We start from the raw sequence: 22,853 nt of genomic DNA, 5'->3' as shown, positions 1-22,853 counted from the left end.
TTTCCTTTTCACGAGGATAGTGACAATTCCGGGTCCTTCGTTGGTATTTTCTCCGGCATTTCGGGATTTCTATTTTTTGTTTTTAGCTGCATGCACTTTTTTAAGTCTAGATAATGAATTTGACCTAGATGGTATCTAAATCATGGGTAAGCAATCACAAGAGGATGTTCGTTCCATGGATCGCCCCGTTCTCGCCACCTCCACAAACACCCGCTGGCTCTGCTGGCCAATATGATCTCACCTCGTTCGACGACACCAAGGATTCCCAATTCGCCTCGAAGTGACTCATTGGCGCTCTCCATTGCGGCTAGAGCGGTCATATGATTGACATCATCATCACCCTGTAACCCACAATGCCCACAGTGCCCATTTAATAGCGGGGAAGCTCCATTTGCCCACGATGACTTCCATAATCAAAATTCACACCAGAAGGCTAATTATTGCAATATCACCATGTATGCAGCCTTGATTAAGCACCAGGTTATCAGGCCATCTGCGCTTCACATTACCAAATTCGCGAGAGCATCTGTCTCTGGCAAAACCCACCCCAATACCAAGGGAAATGAGGAATGTACGGATACCATTCTCCCTGGGTTTACCACTTAATTATCACTAACACCTGGTGTCAGTCTTCCTTAATACGACATTTCCCGATGATTTCGAATCAACGCCCTTGAATCCTGAGGCCCTCGAGAAACAGGCTCAGAAAGCGAAAGGTCAAAGCTCTGATGTACATTATAGCACCGTGAGTATCTTCCTTGAAAAGTAGCTTCTGTCTGGGAGATTCTAATGATCTAGGCCGATATTGCGGCGCACAAAGCCGACATCTACGAAAGTATTTACCCCACGGAAGGGAAGAAGGGAGCAAAGGGAAAGAAGAGCCAGGATCTACCGGACCAAGTGCCTAATATAGATGAAATGTAACAGGAACACAGAATGAGGAGAAGAATAATTTGTTTACCTATATGAATCAGAAGCGCGAGTTACGAGTTCTGTGTCATTGATTTTATTCAGATTCGCTGGATTCAGCTCCCCTTTCAGGTCTCTAGGTCTGCCACGCAAGATGTAGGCAAAACAGCTTGGTATCAGCATGATCTGACCCCAGGACTTATGTGCGTCCACTAGTATATTCTTTCATGAGATCAAGTGCATCGTCATCCCGGCCTTGATACTTCCAAATTTGAGCTAAATCGGACATGCATGATAATGTCCTTGGGGCTCATTGGGACCCAGTTCCGTCTTGTGGGCTTCAAGGGTGCGAAACCCCATGCCTCGGGCGTCTGGTATTGTTTTGGAACCAGTATATCGGAGTCAAGTCTCTCATACTAAGAGTGTCGTGGGATCCTCCGGCCCAAGTGTTTTGCAGTATGCCTCGAACAGCTCAAGTTTCAGAGATTTGACTTCCTCGAAATGGTGTTGATGCGAATATATCGAAATCAGAATTTGCATGCATTCAAGAGTTTTGGCATGGTCTGGGCCGAGCACTCGCCTTCTCATAACAAGGCAGCGGCAGACCTTAGCGCCTTGGCCTCCTCCCTTCGACCTAAGCGCCCATATAGCAATGCTAGACAACGCATGCTGTGCAGAGTATCAAGATGCTTATCTCCCAGCACTCGCTTTTGTATTCTAAAGGCGCGATCCAACATCACTGCTGCCTTTTCCAATTGGGTTTGGGACTCGTATACTGCTGCTAGATCAAGCATGCTGTTCAGCGTGCGATGATGCTCCAGACCAAAGACCTTCTCGAAGGCCTCGAGAACTGTATGGTCCAGCACGGCTGCCTCCTCATAGTTCCCCTGAAGGTAATATACGGATGCCAAATCTCTCATGCATTCCAAGGTCTCCAGATCGTCTGGGCCGAGAACTTCCTGCTGTTTTTCAAGCAACTGGGTGTAAGTTACCTTGGCTGTTTCCCACTTTTCTTGTTTTCGATAGACCCGTGCCAGTTTCTTCATGCTGTCAAGAGTTTTGAGATGCTTAGGCCCATAAAGTCTTCTGTGAGCTTCAAAGAGCTGAAGATTTAGTGGCTCAGCCTCCTGCCATCGTTCTTGCAGCCGGTACAAATAGACCAAGTTGCCTAACCCCCCCATCGAAAAAGGGTGCTCGAGATCAACCACTTTTCTAAGCTGCTTCAGAGCTTTGATGAGTAGTGTTTCGCCCTCTTTCCATCGATTCTGAATCAAATAGACGTGGGCCAAGTCGCACATGCTACCCGACCGATCAGGATGTTCGGGACTCAGCACTCTTTCGTTGATCTCAAGGACTTGAGCACAGAGATCTTCGGCCTCTTGTAATCGGTCCTGGTAGCAATATGTCGCTGCTAAGTTCCGCATAATGTTGAGTGTCGCAATATTCTCGGGGCCCAGAACTCTCCGGCGTGCCTCGAGGACCTCCAATTCTAAGGCCTCCGCCTCCTTCAACCGACCCTTCCGCGAATGAATTGCCGCAAGACCTTCCATTTCGGTAAGCGTGTTGGGATCGTCGAGTCCAAATAGCTTCTTATGTGTATGGAATAACCTTGTTCGAAGGGCCTCGGCTTCATCGAGCTGCTTGTCTTCCTCGTATGTTATGGCCAGCACGGTAGTACTGTTGAGAGTGTCCTCATCCTCGGGCCCTAATATCCGTTCATAAGTTTTGGCAGATTTCCTTGCCATCGTTTTCGCGTCTGCCAGGTGTCCCTTTTTACACGCGTATGTAGCCATCTTGTAAAGGAGACGCGCCCAGTCAAGCTGGGCTCTCTCCGACGTGGGACGTTGTGCAGTCGCCATTTTGGCGTGTGGGTAAAGCAACTGGCACTTCTCCCACGTCTCAAAATCTCCATTGGGAAACTCTGTCGCCATAAATTTGACGAATCTCCATCTCCATCTCTCACTATCCCTGTGTGTATCAAGCCATCTCTGTGTAGCTAGTTGCACGAGTCTGTGCATCTCGAACGTCCCCCGATCTCGGCCGAGAGAGACAAATGAATAGTCTCTAAGCAGCATGATGTTCTCTTCAAACTCATCGCATTCGGAATCTGTGGTACTGTCCTCGTCCTCGTCACTGAGGTCAACATGGGTCCTTGGGTCATTCCGCATCGTGGCTCTGTATGGATTTCTCTCGGAGCCGGAACTACCATCCCCTGTGTCCCCAAAGGCCTTGTTGATATCATCAGCGCCACCATATGGTATGCATCGAAGGAGATTCTCTGCAATCCCTTGCCGATCGAAAAAGCTCATGAGTGACAACAGCTCTGCTGCGGCTGGCTTGGTTTCTCGAATGCGATCAAATGATAACTGCCAAGTGGCCATTATGGAATTTTTGGCTTCATAGTCTCGGTGAATATGGCCCCCCTCGTGATCCGTCAGAAGTTCAAGCTTTTTGCGATCGCTTTTTTGGAAGTCTTCGAGGTACTCTCGAACGGAGTACCGAGGCGCGCGGCGTTTGATATAGGCACCTGCTTGTACGATGGCAAGTGGCATGTATTCGAGAACTTCTGCAAGTCGGCTGATATCCTCTTTGCTCTCATGCGCCGCATGATCGCCAATCTTCTTCCCTATCAGCGCTACGGCGTGGATGTCGACCATCGGCTGAATTTCAATGATATCCCTGTCACTGACGAACCTTGACGCCACGCTTTTGCTACGGGTGGTCATAATAATTGAGCCTTTGTTATTCCGAGGCAGATATGCAGCCAGTGGCACCGAGGTCCCAGCTTGGCCGGGCTTTGCCTCTGGGGGCTCACGGAGAAATTGATCATCATCCACATTATCGAGGATAATCACCCAATCTCGTCTCTCGTCCTGCAGCCAGGAAAAGACAAGCTTCATTATGTTGGCTTTTGGATCATGTCGGCCTGGGATCCTAGCACGGTCGGCGATTTCTTGATAGCTCTGTTCGAATCGGGCTGCGTTGCTCGCATAGATCCAAAACACCCATATCTGAGCGGACCGCTCACGAACGCGATAACTGTACTCTATAGCCAATTGTGACTTGCTTCTCATGGTTAGTAGCGGTCGCTGGTCATGTCTGAGGAGTGTTGGAGCTCCTTCAACTCTGCACTCACCCAACACCGCCGAGACCAACCAACCCTAACTTCGATCCTCGGGTGGAGCATTTCTCATTTATCCGATCAAGCAGCGCCCCGCGATCAACAAAGTCTGGGTCGCGAGAGAAGGGGACGGTCGAGAGAGGCTCTGGCGGGGTTTCTGGGTGTTCTAGAGGGACCAGGGAATCATCAGGCTTGCCCCGCGGCTGTGGACGTGGAAACATTGCAGAACGTACCAGGGGGGAGATAGAACTGGGCGCTGATGGCACCATGACTGATCCCGACCTGAAATCCAGTATTCGACGCACCAAATGTATTTGCAGAAGCCATTATCACGGCCGCGCGCCTTGGGCCTATTTGCGGACGGCTGGGTAGAGGAAGTAGAGGAAGTCGAAGGCTGAAGCTGACCATCAGGTGACTAGGAGTGCCCGCGCTAAAACCCCCCAGGCGCAATAAATTTGCTTTCTGTCAGCTCGACAGGTCACTTGTTTGCTCCTCATCATGGCTGATCCGTTAAGCATCGCTGCAGGCATTGTGGGTCTTGTCGCGCCTGCGTTGCATGTCTCGCGGCTATGGCTTCACGACCTGCAACAAATTCAGGATGCTAAAGAGAATGAAAAGACGCTGACCCACAACATTGGCTCCTTGACCATGGCCCTTACGTCGGTTAAAGCTATTGATGATAAGGAATGGAACTCTCTGGGGCCAGTAGTTGCAGACAATGCGAAATGGGCAATTGCTCTCTTCACAGCAGCGTGCGAAAGATTCAAGTCCGACCTTCAGGGATGGACCAGCCGCTCTGAAGATGGCAAGCTTTCATGGATAGAACAATCCAAAATTGGATTCTGGAAAAGGGCTCATATCAAATCAGTGAACGGAAAGATCGAAGCCTCCGCTTCTGGCGGAGTTTTTGTCAAATGTCCAGGAATTTGCTCAAGCAGCGTCAAACCGCGCGCCAACCCCCCACGGCCGGAAGGCCGACTGAAGCTCGTTCAATCCAGATGACATTTGGAGTGCAAAATAGTGGCATCCAACTGGGAATTAATCACGGTCCCATCTGTTTTGGGATGAAATCCAGAGAGCGTTGGCTAGAGTGCTGTACATTGACTCTGTACTGCTTATCCCCTAGAAAGAAGGGCCTATATATACAGCACAAATTGCTATGTTTCCGATATATAATATCCAGACCCTCTCATATTTCGGGCTCTCGCTACCACAGTCAGACTCGAAGTCATATAAGCTGGGCGGCAACGACCTTATTGTTGCTGGGTACGAAGACGATGTAGCATCACTAATGGTTGAGGATACTAGGCCAATTCCCTTCGAAACGGGGAACATCATCGGCAGCATTGATATCGACTATCCTGGATTTTCTGCTGCATGATCGGGAATTTCCCAAGACGTTCCACAAGACGCTTTAATGGGAACGTTATAGTTACTGAAATTCAGGATATGGAGATGCTCCGGCCGACTTATCATTCACTATGGACGAGGACACGCCCCTTTGACAGATCAACCTAGACCAGCACTCGCAACGGTACTGAGTTAATTCTGTACATTTATCTCCGATTATTGCTATTATGAATCGAGAAGGCTTTGTCTTTGTCGATAGGGTCACGGGAGCTAATAGGATCGAGACTGCCGATATTCGGAAATCGGTTCTGATGACGGGGCCTCGCGATTGCAGAATTTACACGCCCATCACTTGGAATATGGAAGGAGATTCTTGATTTCAACCACCAACTGTATAATACTCATGTAGCGTTCCAAAGATTAATTTAATATTCTAATGCCATTTCTCATCTCAGACCGCTCTCTCTACGGTGGGGGTCCTCGCACCTCCACCCACTGAAAGACAGAATTCTAACACATGTTCAAGCAGTAATTAGACACCAAAATGATGCCAAACTTTGGTCCCTATCATGCTGGGAAAAACGATTGATGTTAATTTTGGATGTGCAAACTGTATGCCTTGTAACATCTAGTAACGAATGACTGATATGTCGGCCCGCTAACCAAGGTTACTATAGTGGATAGTTCGTGCAATGGGCAATCAATGTACTCTATCGACGTGTATGGATTCATATTTGGCCTAGTGATAGGAATTATGTCGACAAGGGGCCCAAGTAAATGATATCTACCTCCCTACTAATTTATAACAGCTTTTCGAATCGAAATAGGCTTCCTGTCTCGCCGCGTTTCATTCCATCAAGCTTTCATGGAAGACATAAGGCTCTTTTTCTTACCATGCCGTGTCGATAACCCTGGAAAAAGCGCGTAGTGCACAACCCACCCCTCGCGCCCCTTGGCTGCCCCATGTTCATTCCAAAAATCATCCTCCATGTCTGAAACGAGAACCTTTAATCTTGCATCTAGATGCAGAAGCCGTCTGGAAAACTGATTCGCACCGGGGACGAACTGCTTCAGAACAGCCTGTTCGTCATCCTCCGTTGGACTCCGATATCCCACCTGGAGCTCCCGAAGTGTGTGGTACAAGGCATTTACACTGGTGACCTCTTTCACGTAGGCCTCTAACAGTTCAATCACTGCTTCTAGCGACGTGATAGACAGTCCCTCGAACAACTTTAGGCTCATTAGCCCTTTCTTCTTCAGAGCTGTCCACAGAGGGAGTAGGACGCGGCTGTCAGACCCGGTATATCTTCCTCGAGTGTCCCTGTGGTGATCGTTGAGCTCTTGTTCGGACTTGTCGACGTAGGAAGACATTCCTGCGCCGTCAAAGAGCTGAGCTAATCTCGTGGCGTGATCTGGACCGTCTTCGTCATGGACTTGATAGATGCCAAGCCAGGCCAAGCGATAAAGGGAGAATATCTTGGTTTCCAGCTTCTTCTCCTCAGTAATGATCTTGTCGGTTGCTGATGGGAGCTTCTGTAGACTTGAGGGAGAGTTAACTCTATCTCTGGGCCCCATGTTGGGCTGGTGCTTGCTGGAGAGAAAATCAAACATTCCCACGAGTAGCAAGAAGACTGTTTCGGAAGGAGAAAATTGTCGGGCTTTGATCTGGAGTCAAGAGTAAGAGAAAGGATCTTGTTCAAAGTTCAAATTAGAAAGCAGATAGGCAGCATTATGAGCGCCCCCTGGAAAGTGAAAATGCTTTTGTTACCATTCACTTAGTAAGTTTTGAGCTAAGCCAGAAAGTCTCTAGTGAGCCGGCTTACAGGTAATGGCTGGAGTTTGGTGGTTCTAATATAATATTTTGCGGCCGCGCTAACGGTGACGAAGCGGTTGGCTCCCGCGGCGTTCGCTACGTCTCACAACCGGAGAAGCGAGGGAGGTGACGGGCATGCGCCCGGGCCGCTTACCAGATAATGAGCCTTGCCCACTAGTCAGTCTCTATTGGATAGGAGATAAATAGTTGCCTACCAAAACCTACGCGAGAAACACACTGTCACCACACGGAATCATTTTCCTGACCACATCATTACGGCAGTTAGTTCTAGCACCCTGTGTGACTTATACGTCGTGGTTGAAAATAAATTACTCATTTAAGACTGCATTGATCTGTATTAAGCTTACAGGGTGATGATTTGTTCTAAATTGACTATAATGGTTCCTCGTTACCTGATCGACAGGCCCTCTACCCTGCAGGTAGATACCGTAACAACTTTAATATATAAGATACTAATGTATAAGCTTATTTTCTATTTTATTCATAGTTTAATCTGATTTATTATTGATATTAGTATATATACTGAAATAGTATTTTATAATAGTAAAAAATATGGCTAAATTATTAGTTTATATAGCCGGAAAAGGAAGGTCTTAGTATGATTATAAAACTACGGGGGACTGTATAAGGGACCGCAAAGGACTATAGGGGCCTATCGGTCCTAACTACTTTACAAAGAGACCAAAGACCGGATGGTCCGGTCCAGGTCCTTGCCGAGGTCTACCTTAGATTCGATTTTTTCGTTAGACAGACCCTTCTTCTTGAGGATTTGCCAAGTGTAACACCGTTTACAATATATATTGATTTCTGTACTTGATGTCTATGTCTTAGGTTCCTATGCTTCCAAAGCTGGTTTGTATCTGTACTTCTATCTACATCACCGCTATTTCGAGCCGAAATCGAATTCCACGGGATGACTCTCTCTTAAGTGGCGGCCTCCCTCCCAAATCTGCATCCTGCTGATTGTCTAATCCGCTGTTAACATCACCTTCGCAGGCCGAAGGGACAGGCAAAAGTCTGATCGTATGTTGTGGTAGCGGGATGAGGTAATCCTGTTTCGTATCATTTCATCAGCCTCGTTTGGCCCGCACTCTCAGCTGCGCTTCCGTAGATATACACAAGGTGTTCTTGCACCTCTTATCAAATTGATCTGAGGGCTTCTCAAACTAGGAGAAAAGCATTTTCTAGACGATTCAGAACAGGCTGTCGGACATGTCGGTGTGTTCGGATCCATTTGACCGTTCTACTACGCCTGCGTGGTATTACTAATTTACCATCAGAGCCAGGCGTGTGAAATGTGATGAGACACCTGGGGTATGCCGAAAATTTACAGTGACAGAATGGAAATGTGAAGGCTACGATGTCGTTCGACTTGTGCACACCGGAAACCGCGATCAGAGCCCTAATGTGTCTTTGGCACTATACCAGCCCACAGGAGATTACCCTATTTGCAAGGCAAATTCTCCACCTTGAGCACGAGGCCCGGGCCTTATCAACTGACTCGAGTACTTGGTCACAAATGCAGGATCATTCACTGGAGGTGTCGGAGGATCAGTCCCATGCGATACTAAAGTATCAGATCCAGGAGTCAGGGAAAGAAGCACGGAAGCAGAGTAGAGTCGTTCCACTTGATGAATACAGGTAATTCAAAAACCTGATCAAGCCTCAAAACAAGGTTGTTCGTAATCGATAGAACCTACATAACTGGACTTATCGTTTACTTTTTCTCAGAAACTAGTAGGTAGTACTATGAATTTCATCTAATTGATATGAAGGTGAGTTTGAAAACCTGCTATTGAAAGTCGCTCGGCACATGTACAATATCTATATAACATCACACTACAAGAGTCTCTTAGATAGTAATCATTCTGCTTTATTATTGATTGATCTCTCAATAATAAGATTTCCCAGAATAGGTCAACTTGAACGATTGGCTTAGGCATTCCTGGGTATGAAAGCCAGCGTAACGTAAATACTCATCAGGTCATCGGGAGGATTAATAGGTATTGGCGTATCTATCCGCTGCAAGATTGCCCAAAGATAGGTATATATTCAAAACCTTTCCCTCCAGAACAACAAATGGGAAACCCATCCACTCCATAGGTAGCACAATTTCAAGCGCCCACAAATTATTTGTTAGAAGATCATACCTGATCCACACCTGTTTTTACTGGCTGCTGACTGACCTCAATTTATGTGCCAAGGGTAGTGAAATTATGCATATCCTGAGTCAGCATCACGTGCAGAGCCCCCAGATCTGGGGCCTCGGTCCCTGTTCTAAGTCCCTGACGAACGATCGTGACGACGGTGATTTGTGATCGGCCCGCTCGGCATAAGCTAGAAACTCTCGCTGTGATCACTTTTGTCAGTCGTCAGTCGTTCCTTGTAACGTGTTTGTCACTCCTCCGCGATCTTATGCAGGGCCCGGAGTTCACCATCCAATTCCCCTGAACAAAAAACACCTGGTGTTCGGGCAGGACTATATTCTTTGTTATCACTTATCAGCTCAGCTCAGCTGAAAGACACCATTGGTTCGTGATCGGCCATCTTTGCTGGCCGGCGGATCACGTCCATTTTCTTGAGCCCCTCCTAATTATCCACAATGTCCACCGTTCTCTCTACACTCCAAGTTGAGAGCGTGCGCGACCTACTGTCAGGCGCAGGCTCACTGGTATCGTGGAGAACCCTGGCCTTGATTCTGGCTGTCGTCAACCTGAAGAATCTCCCATTCGTTTGGCATGTAAGTATAGATGCAGGCTGCCCCTGCCTGTGCCCGTCGAATTTGGCTTCAGCGGGCTTGCGGAGCAAATATCTTTCGCCCTGAATGTTGTGCGACGCGGCTGACTGAATCCCCAGTTCCGTCTTCTGTACCACTTTGTGGCCAATCTGCGCCTGAAGCCCAGTGCCCCCTTCTTTCCCAAGGGGAGGGCTATTGTGGATGCACAGGGCAAACCCACCCATCCGGTCTTTGTGTCATGTGGGATCACGTCTCGGACTCCGTTGCTGGAGACCGATTATAACCTGCACAAGTCCAACAGCACATACTTCACGGACTTGGATGTGTCGCGTACGGCACTCGTGAGCAGGCTGTATAGCCCTGGAGTTGGTCTTGTGAGCAAGGAGCTGGACAAGGAGTTCCTGGAAGCGAGTCAGAAGGAGGATAAGCGCAAGCCAAAGCGCAAGCCGATTCTTATCGTGCTTGGATCTGTATATTGCAGCTTCAAACGCGAGATCAAGCCCTTCGAGCTGTATGAGGTGCACTCCAAGGTGATCTCCTGGGATAAGAAGTGGTTGTATATCCTGTCCTGTTTCATGCGCCCCGCCCGCCGACCTGGTGGTGAAAAGACGCTCCTGGCTACAGCCCTGAGCAAGTATGTTGTGAAGAAGGGCCGACTGACCGTAGCGCCGGAGCGGATCCTGCGTTTGGGTGGTTTCCTGCCCACGCCGCCGATAGAAAGCCAGACTGCAAGCGCACCGGCAGACTCGTCTACAGAAGTCTCGGCGATTGGTACCCCCGCCAGCGGCGAGGGCATCACTGCTACTGGAGGTGTGGACGGTTCCCTTGTGCGAGAGGTTCTGAAGATGAACGACGATCAGATCCCTAGTCGGGAGGTCCTTGAGGGGCAAAAGAAGGCGAACACGGACTCATGGAGCTCCGAAGAATGGACGTGGGAGCGTATCGAGCAGGAGCGATTGCGGGGATTGGCTGTGGTCGAGGGGTATATCAATTTGGATGAGAAGTTGAGTAGGGAGTGGGCACAATGAACAATAGAGTTAGATTTCTCAGGATACTACTTTCGGAATTAATGCTTTTGTTTTCTCGGTATGGAATTAGAGGAGAAGATATGATGTGTACTACGTTCGGTGTACCCCAGCCATTTGGCTTCCCCGTAGTTGACTAGCTCTCAGGTCCACCCAGACGGGGCTGGATCGACGGCCATCAGCGGGCGTGCGACTTCGGAGGTTGCGCTGAAACGCTGCCTTGGCGAACCCCCTGCAACGGACTAACAGTAGCCACACTAACTCGCCAATTACCGAGAAAGTTTCAGGCGGCTCCTTCTGACGCCATCCGGTGCACGAGCAGCGCAGTCGTCACACGCGTGCATGCTGGGAGGCTTTGACATATTTTGTCAGCGCGAGTCTACCGCAAGGGATACGACCAGTCATACTCCGTCACATCGCTAGCTCGAATAGCTCGAATAGCTTGAATCGCACCACTGTCGGCTCCGGCGGTATCCGAAGGGCTGAGCACAGCCCCTTGTATTAAATACACATGTTGTGACCAACTTACTCGATCCCATCCTAGTAAATTAGGGCTGATCCCGTCACGTATGGTACTTGCACATTTCCATCCACGTGACCTCACATGATCATTTCTAGGCCGAGAAGCGCTCAACTTGCCTGTTGCAGTTGCAGTCGCAGTCGCAGTTGCTTCTGCCGGGCTGTTGTTTTGTCTCTTGCCATTCTTCTTTTTTATGTGAAGCTTGGCGATATCGTCGACAATCTCACGCTTCTGGTAAGTGATAAGACTCCTCTTTGGCTGATGTTGATCCCCCATTTCCACTTTCGCCCCCTTCCCCTGCACGGAGCCTAAGATTCCCATTTACCCGTCCGAGACCGAGACTGGCCCTGGAGTGGCCCCCATCGCGGCTCCTCAGGCGCTCGCAAAAGCCCACCTTTCCCGTCTGATCGGACAGCCCCCATACCCTGCCTTGCTGGACTGTGATTAGTCCAATGCCAATCCCATTCTTCACCTTGATGCTCTTGTCTCCTCTCAGTGTCAGGTCATCGTGCACCCGCTCCACCCCTCGTCCCGGCACCTGCATGGTTGGCCGACTCTTGGTAATCTTGCTGCTTGCTGCTTGCTGCTCGCTGCTCACTCTCCTCTTTTCCAGTCTCCTAGCGCCTGAACCTAGCCTAGCGCCTCTGCTCGTTGCGGTCTTATTGGAATGGTTATCAACTCGCCCATTCCTGGGGACTCTGCAATCACTTCCCCTGCTCTTCCTTGTCCCCCTTTCGCCTCGCAAGAGACTGGTCTCCCCGGGCGCTTTTAATTGGCGACTTTGACTAAGACCTTGACTTTGGCCCGTCCGCTCCAGGGAAAAAAGAGCCTCCGAACAGACCTTATCGCGCAACCGGCCCCCGGACTACCTGAATCGACACCTCCCGCAACACCGCTAATCCTCCCTTCCTGAACAACTCAAGGAGTCCCTTTACGATATAAGATCGGATCTTTTCTAAACCCGACTTGATCAACACTGTCGCTTCCCCCGACCGCTGGGAACTACCCTCTTTCGCCGTCGATCAGCGGTCGCATTTTTCGACGACGGCGCCTGAATCTTCAACCTTCTTCCCCAACAGCTTTACCCTTTCCCCTGCTCCCGAGATGGCAGCAGCTCTGGACCAGCCGCGCCTTGACGCACTCGGGGGCAGTTCAGCTATCCAGTTCGAATCCGTTTCTATCACACCACCCCAGAGCGCCAACGGAAAGAAGAATGCACCTGAAGGGGTGCCATCAGAGCTGTCGGACCTGGAGCTGGACCCTAAGTTGGCTCCAGTGCCCGATGAGACTCCGATCAAACAGGAGGAACCGGAACAGGAGGAAGACATTGAACCCGACCATTACTATGGCGGAGGAAAGATCCCAGTTTTCAAGCCGGTGAGTGAATCCCTCCGCGGATTTCTCCGTATCGACAGGACTTGGATCACGCTGGCAAATTACGCCCATGGCCCATGGTACCAGAGGTGTAGCGGTCAAGATGGATGAACTGATCAGTAAACCATAGACGATGGACCAGTTCCGCGATTTCCAGTCCTTCATCAGCAAGATTGATAAGTATGGAATGCAAGCGGGGATCGTGAAGGTGGTTCCCCCGAAGGAATGGTGAGTGCTTGGAACTCTACAGGATATGGGAAGGCCTGTGCTCATCTATCCCGTCTCTTGAAGGACCGAATCGCTTCACCCATTAGACGACGCCGTGAAGACAATCCGTGTCAAGAATCCTATTATGCAGGAGTTCCACGGATCGCACGGGACCTACACACAGGCCAATATTGAACGGCAGCGCACGTACAGTCTTCCCCAGTGGAAGGGCCTGTGTGAAGAAAGTAGCCACCAACCGCCCGCCCGCCGTGGAGAAAGACGTCGGAACCAGGAACGCGCCAACCGAGCGGCTCCGACGCCACGGCCTCAGGCACCCCGCCCCGAGGGCCAGAAGCGTCGACCTGGCCGACCGCCCAAGCGTGGCAACCAAGCCAAAATTAAGGAAGAAGCCCCTGCCGATGATGATGTCGAGCGGTCCAAGCCCGAGGGCCCTCCAACGCCAGTTTCCCCCGAATCGCTCCCAGTTGAGACGAAAAGCGAGGATTTGAGCGATGGCGAGTCACTTCCTGCGGCAAAGCCCAAGGGCCGGCAGGCCAAGTCTGTCACAGCACGCCGAAAGAACAACCGTGGCGATACAGTCGACCATGTCGACGAAGAGGCCTTCAAGGACTTTGATTACCGCATTCACGACAACGAGGATTACACTGCGGAGAGATGCGAGGAGCTAGAGACTGCCTACTGGAAGTCGCTCATGTTCAATAACCCGCTGTATGGTGCGGACATGCCAGGCTCGCTCTTTGAGGACTCGGTCACTTCTTGGAACGTTGCCAAGTTGCCTAACTTGCTAGACGTCCTCGGACAGAAAGTCCCCGGTGTTAACACTGCTTATTTGTACCTGGGCATGTGGAAAGCTACTTTCGCTTGGCACCTGGAAGACGTGGATCTTTACAGCATCAACTACATCCACTTTGGTGCCCCGAAGCAGTGGTACAGCATCTCACAGGAGGATGCCCCGAAGTTTGAGGCAGCCATGCGCAGCATCTGGTCTAGTGATGCTAAGAACTGTGACCAGTTCTTGCGCCATAAGACTTACCTGGTTTCCCCAGCTTGCTCAAGTCTCAGTATGGTATCACCGTAAATCGACTGGTCCACTACGAAGGCGAGTTTGTCATCACTTTCCCTTACGGTTATCATTCTGGCTACAATATTGGCTACAACTGTGCCGAATCCGTCAACTTTGCGACTGAACAATGGTTGGATTACGGCCGCATTGCCAAAAAGTGCAACTGTGAAGCGGACAGCGTCTGGATCGACGTGGATGAAATCGAGCGCAAATTGCGCGGTGAAGCCACACCCGAATACTATGGCGATTACGACAGCGAGCTCGAAGGGTTTGAGGGTGCTTCAGATATACTCACGCCGCCATGCAGTGTGCCTGAGAAGACCTCCATCCGTGGGCGAAAGCGGAAGAACACGGGTGACGGCCCGCGAACCAAACGACCTAAACTCCACCTTGAAGGCCCGCGGAAGATCCCGTGTCTGCTATGCCCGAACAATCTCGATTATGAGGATCTACTGCCCACTGAGGATGGAAAGGGCCATGCTCACCGGCGGTGCGCGTCGTTCATTGAGGAGACCTCAATTCTTCGTGATGCATCCGGGACCGAGGTGGTGTGCGACATTGATAAGATTCCCAAGGCACGCCTGGGTTTGAAATGTCTGTTCTGTCGCGAGGCTCGCGGTGCTTGCTTCCAATGCAATTTTGGCAAGTGCACTCGCGCCTATCATGCGACATGTGCGCTTCTGGCCGGCGTTCAGGTCGAGCATGGTGCATTTGCTGTGTTTGCGGACGATGGCCGCCAGTATGCTTTGCCCAGTGTGGATCTGAAGTGCAAATTCCACCGTCAGAAGCGACCCACGGGACTGCAAGCAGAATCGTCCGGTCTGGATCGCCGGGTGATTGAGTCAGCCCGTCGTTTGGTTCAGGGAAATTTGATACAGTTTCAAGTCGACAAGGAGATTAATGGCGCCATTGTGCTTGAGAACCGTCCGGAGGAGCGGAGTCTGTTGCTGAAGGTTCTGCCGCGAGGGTAAGTTTGGAGTCCCTCCCCCCACCAGGAGTTTCTTTACCCCGAATTCTCCGAACAATATCTCTGTCTACCCCCTGCCCCCCTCGGCACCCTAACCAAATCACCCAATACTGATAATTGTCAACAGAGATGTCATCGAGTTGCCCTATCGCTGGATGCTGGTGGTGCGCAAGAGCAGCTTCGTGCCCCTCGCGCCGGGCATCCAACCCCTCCCGACCCACTTAGCGCGCAAGCCCGACTCGCGAAAGGAATTGGAGGCTGCGGTGCCGGTCGCAGGCAGTGCATTTGGCGACGGCCGATCTCCCTATCACTGGGCTGAATTTGAGACGGTGGATGGAGCTAGGAATCAATTCGCCCCACCGGTTACGGTCAACCTGGACAAAGGGGAGCAGGTGTGGCATTACCTGGGCGCGCAGTCCACCGAGAGTAGGGCACAGTATACGCACAGCCCTAGCGTGCCCATCCACAATCCGCGGGCCAATTTCCTGGACAGTGTCAAGTCGCTTGGCGTGGCTGGTGGTGTCAATGCTCGTGCACTGAAGATCCCCCCCCACCGTCCATTCCACTATGCTGCCACCGCCCCTGCCCCTCCCTACCAGCAAAATCTTTACGCCCAACACCGACCGCCGCCGCTACAACAAAAACAACACCTACTCCCGTCATCTCTGAACGCCGCCAACCTCGCCCCTCACCTGCAATCCTCCTCGCCCCGACCGCCCTCCGCCACCTCCTCCTCCCTGCAGCACCTTGCCCCTCCCCCTCCCCCTGCCCCTGCTGCTGCCGGTGCTGCTGCTGCTGGACCTGCGATGCCGTCGGCCTTTCGAACCCTGCCGAACCAATCTGCCCGCCATGCCCCCTACCCCACGGTCGCCAAATCGCACGCTCAGCAGCAGCACCACCACCTCACTTCCACCAATACCTTTGCCAACGTTCGTGACCTCATTGCCCGCCGCCGCCTCGCTCAGATTACCGAACATGCCAACGTGTTCGCCGGGTACACGATCGTCAGCCCGGAATTGGTGGTGGAAACCCTGCTGGGTCCCATGGGGTCAATTCCCCCGGTCAATGGGCTCGAAAAACTCGAGCTGGCCATGGCCCAGCAGCGGGTGCAGCCCCGAGCTGCTGATGGGACTCTACTGCCGCCCCAGACTTTGAACATGCGCGCGGACGAGGTTACCCGGCTTCTTCAGATGCTTCGATTTTCGTTGGTCAGCCATCGGGAGCGACTCGATGTCATCCAGAAGAAAGAGTCGGAGGGGGTCAGGCAGGAGATCGTTGACCAGGGGAGTGTAGCTGCGGCGAAGATGCCCGGGAGATATGCCTTCCTGGATCAGCAACGAGCCATGGCCCCCAATGTGTATCAGTCCCCGTATAACATGCCGTCTGGCCTCTCTGAGTATGCTAAGACCACGTACGGGCTGGTCTCTTCACCGGACGACCCGCCTAAGGCGTCCCTGGCCAATGATTATTTTGCCAGCCTCTCCCAGGAGGACCAGGAAAAAATCATGAAGACGTGTGGTAGCTTTGTGCAACGTGCCATCGCGCGGTCAGCCAGTCACAGCCGGCACAGCTCAACGGCGTCGAATCTTCGATTGTCATCGGCCCTTGCACAACAGACCGAGAACCCGACCATTGACATCACAACGGTCGACGATCCCCCACTATCTGGCCTTGACCTACCTTTGCATGCGGACTCCCCCTGTTCCAGTTTTGGTCGATCGCATATGCGGTTCCAGTCGCCCAACGATTTCCCTATCCACGGCCCGGATCCCCATCCCGATCACCATGATCTCTTCGGTGACCAGCAAGCCAATACCCGGTTCTGGCAGAACGGGCCGTGGGTCGCTGGCGATGGCAACACTCCGAACGAGGAGAACCGACCATTTTTCGGGCCGCATCTCTTCGGTCCACATGAGCGGCTCAAGCACGACTACGCATCCTCCGACATCTCTCTGGGCAAAGGACCCGGGTCTCTGCATTCCGTGGACATGGCCGGGTTCGGCCCCGATGTGGCTGATGATCTCCTCACGGGAGGACTAAGCCCATAAGTGGTCGATCTCAATCTCAATTTCGCCGAGTCCTCGGCCCTAGCTGTCCCTCTCACCTCCACCATCTCCCCGCGTTCTGCCTTCCCTGCGACTGTACTGCATCTTACTCATGTAACGACTTCACCGGACTGACGACTGCATGATTGGGCGTTTTCTTGTTTTCCCCCAGCCCTTTTTTTCGGACCTCGATTTCACGATCGTTCCGCGCGATGGGTCATGGTTCTTATGATTTTTCCTTCCCCTGGAGTTAACACTAGCTGGCTGGTTACGACTCAGCGTTTCTTTCCCCCGTTTCTCTGCCTTTTTCCATCCTCCTTCCCCCTCCACCTCTTCCTGGACGCGAACCACCGCTCGGAACGCTACACTGGTCGAGTGATTCGCCAGGTTGACTGTATACACTGGAGTTCGTCTGACATTTTTTCATGTTTCCCCGCACCCAAAACACTCCTGTCACCTTGATCCGGACTTGACTCCATTCTTGTTTGCCGCTTCACTCCCCATCACCCTTTTCTCTCCCCTTCTTGACTCTCTCTCCCCTTCTGCTCTCAACCGTTCGATATTTAGGGCCTACTTCCGCCCGCAACCCCTGGTGGTTGATCTGGACCTCACACTCTAGATCTCTCCCCATGTCTGACTAGATACTCGAAACAAGAAAAAAAATTTCTTTAAAGACCACAGGACGCTATGTGTGTGCCCCCATTTTGATACCCCTTTGGCACCCTTGCACTCCTTGGGCGCTGCCGTGTTGCATCGTGGATATCTGGTTCAAGCATCCTGTCCCGATTGCCTGGCCTCTTCCCCCCCATTCTTTTTTTCTGGGTTGGTGTTCTTTTGAGTACTTTATCTTGGCGCTCATCTATGGCACCGTGCGCTCTCCGGGGCGCCCGTCCATCTTTTCATGATGTGGCAGCCGTCACCTTGTGTGACCTTGTGTATGTGACAGCAAAATCAAAAAATGATTTCAAACTATGAAACTTTGGCGGATATCCGTATCAGATACTACTATATATAAGATAGAACCCCTGGTAATGATCATCGTGAATCGGGCAGTTTCCCCGAAAATGCTGGTCGGCCTAGTGTCAAATAAGACGGCACGCGACTATCAGGAGATAGCTTATCTCGAGGCTACAATCGAGGCGCCATGACTAATAACCCGCTTGACCAAACCAGCCTAACCGGCCGCGCCGATCGGCCAATGGACCCAAGCCCAAACCGAATTTGGAACCTGATAAGGTGTGTTTCGGACGTTGGCCTGGACATCCACGGTCTCATTGGGAGCTTTTCAAAAGCCTGAACGCCCACCGCGGTCGCGGTCCCGGACCGCGTTGCATCCAGGTTTATCATGCGGGGTTTGCCGCCGCTACCTTGTATTCCTTCCTTTTCTGTCTTCGTTCTTAAATAATTCAAGCTTCGTCTCCCTGATGTGCTTCCCCAGACCCCAATCCCCTTGACTCCACTTCTCGGTCGCCTGCAATCCTACTCAACCTCCCTTCCACACTCACCCACCATGCGGCAGCCTTCCGCCGACGCCGCCGCCGACGAGGCATTGGCGCGCATGGGCTATAAGAGCGAGCTACCTCGCAATTTGTCCATGCTGAGCATCCTAGGCCTGTCGTTTGCCATCATGGCAGCGCCCTATGGCCTTAGCACCACGCTCTACATCACCCTGGTCGACGGCCTCTCCGTCACCATCATCTGGGGCTGGGTGTTTGTCACGCTCATTTCGATCGCCATTGCCGCCTCGCTTGCTGAGATCTGCGCCGTCTACCCCACCGCGGGCGGAGTCTACTACTGGAGCGCGATGCTCTCGACACGCCGCTGGGCGCCGCTCATGTCCTTTATTGACGGCTGGCTAACCCTTGTGGGTAACTGGACCGTCACGCTCAGTATCATCTTTGGCGGCGGACAGCTCATCCTAAGCGCGATCCAGCTTTGGAACGAGGACTTTGTCGCGAGCGCGTGGCAGACGGTGCTGATGTTTTGGGCCGTCATGCTGGTCTGCACGCTCGTCAACATTTTCTGTTCACGTTACTTGGACCTCATTAATAAGATTTGTATCTTTTGGACGGCCGCCAGCGTCATTATTATCTTGATTGTGCTGCTAACGATGGCGGACCACCTCAATTCCGGCGAGTTCGTCTTCACCGAGTATGATTCTTCGCAGAGTGGATGGCCTGCTGGCTGGGCCTTCTTTGTTGGCTTGCTGCAGGCGGCATACACGCTCACGGGCTACGGCATGGTCGCGGCTATGTGCGAGGAGGTCCAGAACCCACATCGCGAGGTCCCCAAGGCTATTGTGCTGTCGGTGGTGGCGGCTGGCTTCACTGGCCTCCTATTTCTGATCCCCGTGCTGTTCGCGATGCCCAATGTTGAGAAGCTGCGCCAGGTGGCCAGCGGGCAGCCGATCGGCACACTCTTCAAGGAGGTGACTGGCTCGGCGGGCGGTGGATTCGCTCTGCTGTTCCTCATTCTGGGCATCATGATGTTCGCAGGCATTGGCTCGCTGACCGCGGCCAGTCGCTGCACGTATGCCTTCGCGCGTGATGGTGCGATTCCGGGCTTCCGGCTTTGGCGCCGTGTCAACAAGAAGCTGAATGTCCCCGTGTGGGCTATCATCCTGTCTGCTGGCGTGGACTGCCTGCTCGGCCTGATCTATTTCGGGTCCACCGCGGCCTTCAACTCGTTCACCGGCGTGGCCACGATATGTCTCTCCACTTCATACGGCCTGCCCATCTTTATCTCCCTCCTCCGCGGCCGCGAGGATGTCAAGCGCTCGAGCTTCTCTCTGGGCGCCGCGGGATGGATCATTAACTCCATCACAGTCGCGTGGATTGTGCTGTCCGTCGTGCTCTTCTGCATGCCGTATGCCCTGCCGGTCGACCCCACGTCCATGAACTACGCCAGCGTGGTGTTCGCCGGGTTTGCGACCATCAGCATTGTCTGGTACTTTGCGTACGCGCGCAAGCACTTCACTGGCCCGCCCGTCAGCAAGGAAGAGGTGGCTGCTGCGGCAGGCGTCATGACGGGCTCTGCATTGGACGTGGAGACTGTGCTGGAGGAGAAGAAAGTGTCCAGCGAATAAACGCTCCACCAAGGTGGAGCCTGGCCTTTTTGGTTGTGTACACTAGCCTATATTTTACCAAACTACGAATTGCATAGTTGTAATAGTTGCATACTTTAAATTAAGATCCAGACGATACCCCACACTTTCATAGTGGACACAAATTCTCGTGCTCAGTCCTCGTCCTCGCATTGCCGCCTGTTGGCCGTCGGGGCGGGAGGGAATCACAAGGGCCCTGACGATCTTCTCCGAGAGCCGCGGTCCAACACCCTCCCCGATACGCCACCTGTCGGCCCTTCTTCGAGACACGAGCCAATTCGTGCACGCCTCATTTCAACCGTCTCGATGAGCTCCGTCCCTCCTGTCCGTCTCCACCCCATCCTAGTCCGGGGATCACTGTCGCGTGCGTGATCGGATACCATTGCCTTTCCCCAAGGGGCCACAAACCCTCCAGGAGGGAAACAAGCGTCAGCATTCGGAACACGCTGGAACTAGCATTTCGAGCGCATCCAATTTCCCCGGTCAAAGCGCCCGCCAAACACTCTCCCTTGCCCATTCCATCTCGACATCGACACGCCCTTTCCTCGATCGGCCTTTCCTCGCCGCGCTCTTCATGAGGCTCATCCGCGCCAGCCGATGCCCGACCCCGCTTCCATGAAGACAAGGCAGACGATCGGTCCGCTTCTTCTCGCGCCAGCATGTCGGATTCTGTAGGTGCGTGATGGCCCTTTCCCCTGGCTCTTTGTTGCGTGTTGGGGTGTTGATGTTCGCTCCGCTCCAGATCGCGTCTTCGTCCATGCCCTGAATACCGTAAAGAGGATCCCCCGGACGGGGACTGCGCGCCCGCCGGCCGCGGAGCGATTGAAGCTATATGGGTTGTATAAACAGAGCATGGGTAAGTGGATCTTGCGCATACGCCTCAATATCGGGTTGGGAACTGGAACGACTCATTTTCTTTGGCAGAGGGGGATGTCGAGGGTGTGATGGATCGTCCGGTTGGGAATACCCCGGAGGTGCACGCCGAGTGCGAGAAGTGGTATGTCGACTCAGGGCAATGGACTACAGCCTCTCCAAGATGCACACTCTCCATGGATGAATTTACGCTAACGACCCATTCTTCGCGCCGAAAGGGATGCCTGGTACGCTCAGCGCAGCCTCTCGCGTACCGAAGCCAAACGCCGCTACATCGGCACCTTAATCGACACGATGCATTGCTACGCTTCGCAAACCCCCGAAGCCCGCGAGCTCGTCTCCGAACTCGAGTTCGTCTGGGACCAGATTAAATATAACGCCTCCTCATCCTCATCCTCTTCCCCCTCAACACCGTCGGCGTCCCGCCCTTATCACGACACCAAGGCAGTGCATACGGAAGTATAAGCGGACGCCTTGCCAAATCATCAGCGCACTATGAAAGACCAGACACGCGCGTCGACGGGGCCCACAACTCGCGCCTCCGCGTTCTCAGCCCTGTTAGCCAGCCCGAGGGGGAATATACCGGGCGGCGGCGGCGCTCATTAAATGGCCTCGAAGAAGACGATATCGAAGACGATATCGAAGACGAGGACGAGGACGAGGAAGAGGACGAGGAAGAGGACGAAGAATATGAAGAAGCCCGCGACAGCCTCTACGAGCCGCCCGAGCACGACAATGCCAGCGCAAACACCGACACTCACACGCACACCGGCACGGGCTCGCATGGCGACGACCGCCACAAATCCGCCTCCGGCGCCAGCGACGGCACGAGCCTAGCCGGTCGTCCGGACTCGCAGAACGCTTCCACTCCCAAGAACAGCCGCTGGCGCCGCCGCGTTGAGCAAGCGCTTACCAAGATGACGGCCGAGATCGCCGCGGTGCGCGAGCAGATGGAGGCGCGCACGCTAGCACACCGCCGTCGTTTAGGCGTATGGGCTTGGCTGAAGTGGATGCTGTGGGTGGTCGTGCGCCAGATCATCTGGGACGTTGCCCTGCTGGGCGCGCTGCTGATCTGGATGCGGATGCGCGGGGACCGCCGGCTGGAGGAGCGGTTGCGTGAGGGCTGGTCTGGCGTTAAGGCTCGGCTGGGCCGGGTCAAGCTTTTGAGGCGTATGCCTATGCCTCCGTAGGCTGCGTGCGTCTATCTATCCTGGTCCTGAGCAATGTGGTATGCCTGTTGGTAGCATTGCTTTGGCCGTGATGTTGGGTATGTTGGCTCCGTTGCATCTTTCCCGTTTTCTCACGTAAACATTTGAGGAGTTTCTGTCGCCCCCGTTCCTTACTTTTCTCTTTTGTTCCGTACATATGGGTTTCAATGCGAGGTTCTGGAGTTTTTTTTCTCTTTGTTCCAGGTTTTTTGGGGTGTGATTGTGTGCTCGGCGGATGTATGTTATGGTCTCTAATACTATAGACTGCGGGTAGAGGGGCTGTCAATAAGAAGAAAGTTATAGAGACAAGTTCCTAGAAGTCCCCTGAATCAAGCTTGTTCTAGTTGTAGTTACTCTGCCCGACAACGAGAGGGAAATCTACGTTTTTTGCCGTCTTAGCTCGATCATGCTGGCTGCTAATGAAGGTCAGGAACTGAATGCCGAAGGGTTCAGTCCATAGGGGTATCAATTGCCCGGGGATTCGTAATAATCATGA

General features: G+C 52.6%; 8 protein-coding genes across 8 annotated transcripts; 6 read left to right on the top strand and 2 right to left on the bottom strand.

Moving 5' to 3' along the window:
* Positions 1 to 453: 453 nt before the first annotated feature.
* Positions 454 to 924, top strand: N7482_005664 (uncharacterized protein; the record flags this gene model as incomplete). Its single annotated transcript, XM_056687789.1, has 3 exons — positions 454 to 571; positions 630 to 745; positions 799 to 924. 3 exons carry the CDS (start codon positions 454 to 456, stop codon positions 922 to 924), a joined length of 360 nt encoding a protein of 119 aa, XP_056543344.1.
* A 569-nt stretch (positions 925 to 1,493) lies between these two features.
* Positions 1,494 to 4,438, bottom strand: N7482_005663 (uncharacterized protein; the record flags this gene model as incomplete). The annotated part of the gene is made up of 3 exons (XM_056687788.1): positions 1,494 to 3,975; positions 4,046 to 4,196; positions 4,264 to 4,438. The coding sequence occupies 3 exons, from the start codon at positions 4,436 to 4,438 to the stop codon at positions 1,494 to 1,496; spliced, it is 2,808 nt and encodes a 935-aa protein (XP_056543343.1).
* Positions 4,439 to 4,528: 90 nt separating this feature from the next.
* N7482_005662 (uncharacterized protein) lies at positions 4,529 to 5,032 on the top strand (the record flags this gene model as incomplete). Its single annotated transcript, XM_056687787.1, has 1 exon — positions 4,529 to 5,032. One exon carries the CDS (start codon positions 4,529 to 4,531, stop codon positions 5,030 to 5,032), a length of 504 nt encoding a protein of 167 aa, XP_056543342.1.
* A 1,203-nt stretch (positions 5,033 to 6,235) lies between these two features.
* On the bottom strand, positions 6,236 to 6,955 carry N7482_005661 (uncharacterized protein; the record flags this gene model as incomplete). Its single annotated transcript, XM_056687786.1, has 1 exon — positions 6,236 to 6,955. The coding sequence occupies one exon, from the start codon at positions 6,953 to 6,955 to the stop codon at positions 6,236 to 6,238; it is 720 nt and encodes a 239-aa protein (XP_056543341.1).
* Positions 6,956 to 9,816: 2,861 nt separating this feature from the next.
* N7482_005660 (acyl-CoA thioesterase) lies at positions 9,817 to 10,979 on the top strand (the record flags this gene model as incomplete). The annotated part of the gene is made up of 2 exons (XM_056687785.1): positions 9,817 to 9,954; positions 10,071 to 10,979. The coding sequence occupies 2 exons, from the start codon at positions 9,817 to 9,819 to the stop codon at positions 10,977 to 10,979; spliced, it is 1,047 nt and encodes a 348-aa protein (XP_056543340.1).
* A 1,621-nt stretch (positions 10,980 to 12,600) lies between these two features.
* N7482_005659 (putative jumonji family transcription factor) lies at positions 12,601 to 17,176 on the top strand (the record flags this gene model as incomplete). The annotated part of the gene is made up of 5 exons (XM_056687784.1): positions 12,601 to 12,873; positions 13,001 to 13,098; positions 13,162 to 14,082; positions 14,145 to 15,128; positions 15,256 to 17,176. The coding sequence occupies 5 exons, from the start codon at positions 12,601 to 12,603 to the stop codon at positions 17,174 to 17,176; spliced, it is 4,197 nt and encodes a 1,398-aa protein (XP_056543339.1).
* Positions 17,177 to 18,683: 1,507 nt separating this feature from the next.
* On the top strand, positions 18,684 to 20,258 carry N7482_005658 (putative GABA permease; the record flags this gene model as incomplete). The annotated part of the gene is made up of 1 exon (XM_056687783.1): positions 18,684 to 20,258. One exon carries the CDS (start codon positions 18,684 to 18,686, stop codon positions 20,256 to 20,258), a length of 1,575 nt encoding a protein of 524 aa, XP_056543338.1.
* A 677-nt stretch (positions 20,259 to 20,935) lies between these two features.
* Positions 20,936 to 22,339, top strand: N7482_005657 (acyl-CoA-binding domain-containing protein; the record flags this gene model as incomplete). The annotated part of the gene is made up of 5 exons (XM_056687782.1): positions 20,936 to 20,951; positions 21,019 to 21,132; positions 21,201 to 21,273; positions 21,368 to 21,568; positions 21,616 to 22,339. 5 exons carry the CDS (start codon positions 20,936 to 20,938, stop codon positions 22,337 to 22,339), a joined length of 1,128 nt encoding a protein of 375 aa, XP_056543337.1.
* Between the last annotated feature and the right edge of the window lie 514 nt (positions 22,340 to 22,853).

The sequence above is a fragment of the Penicillium canariense genome (genome assembly GCF_028826845.1).
Source record: "Penicillium canariense strain IBT 26290 chromosome Unknown utg000003l_segment0_segment0, whole genome shotgun sequence".
Classification (NCBI taxonomy): domain Eukaryota; kingdom Fungi; phylum Ascomycota; class Eurotiomycetes; order Eurotiales; family Aspergillaceae; genus Penicillium; species Penicillium canariense.
The sequence above is the reverse complement of the archived record's forward strand: the minus strand, read 5'-3'. Positions and strand labels throughout refer to the sequence as shown.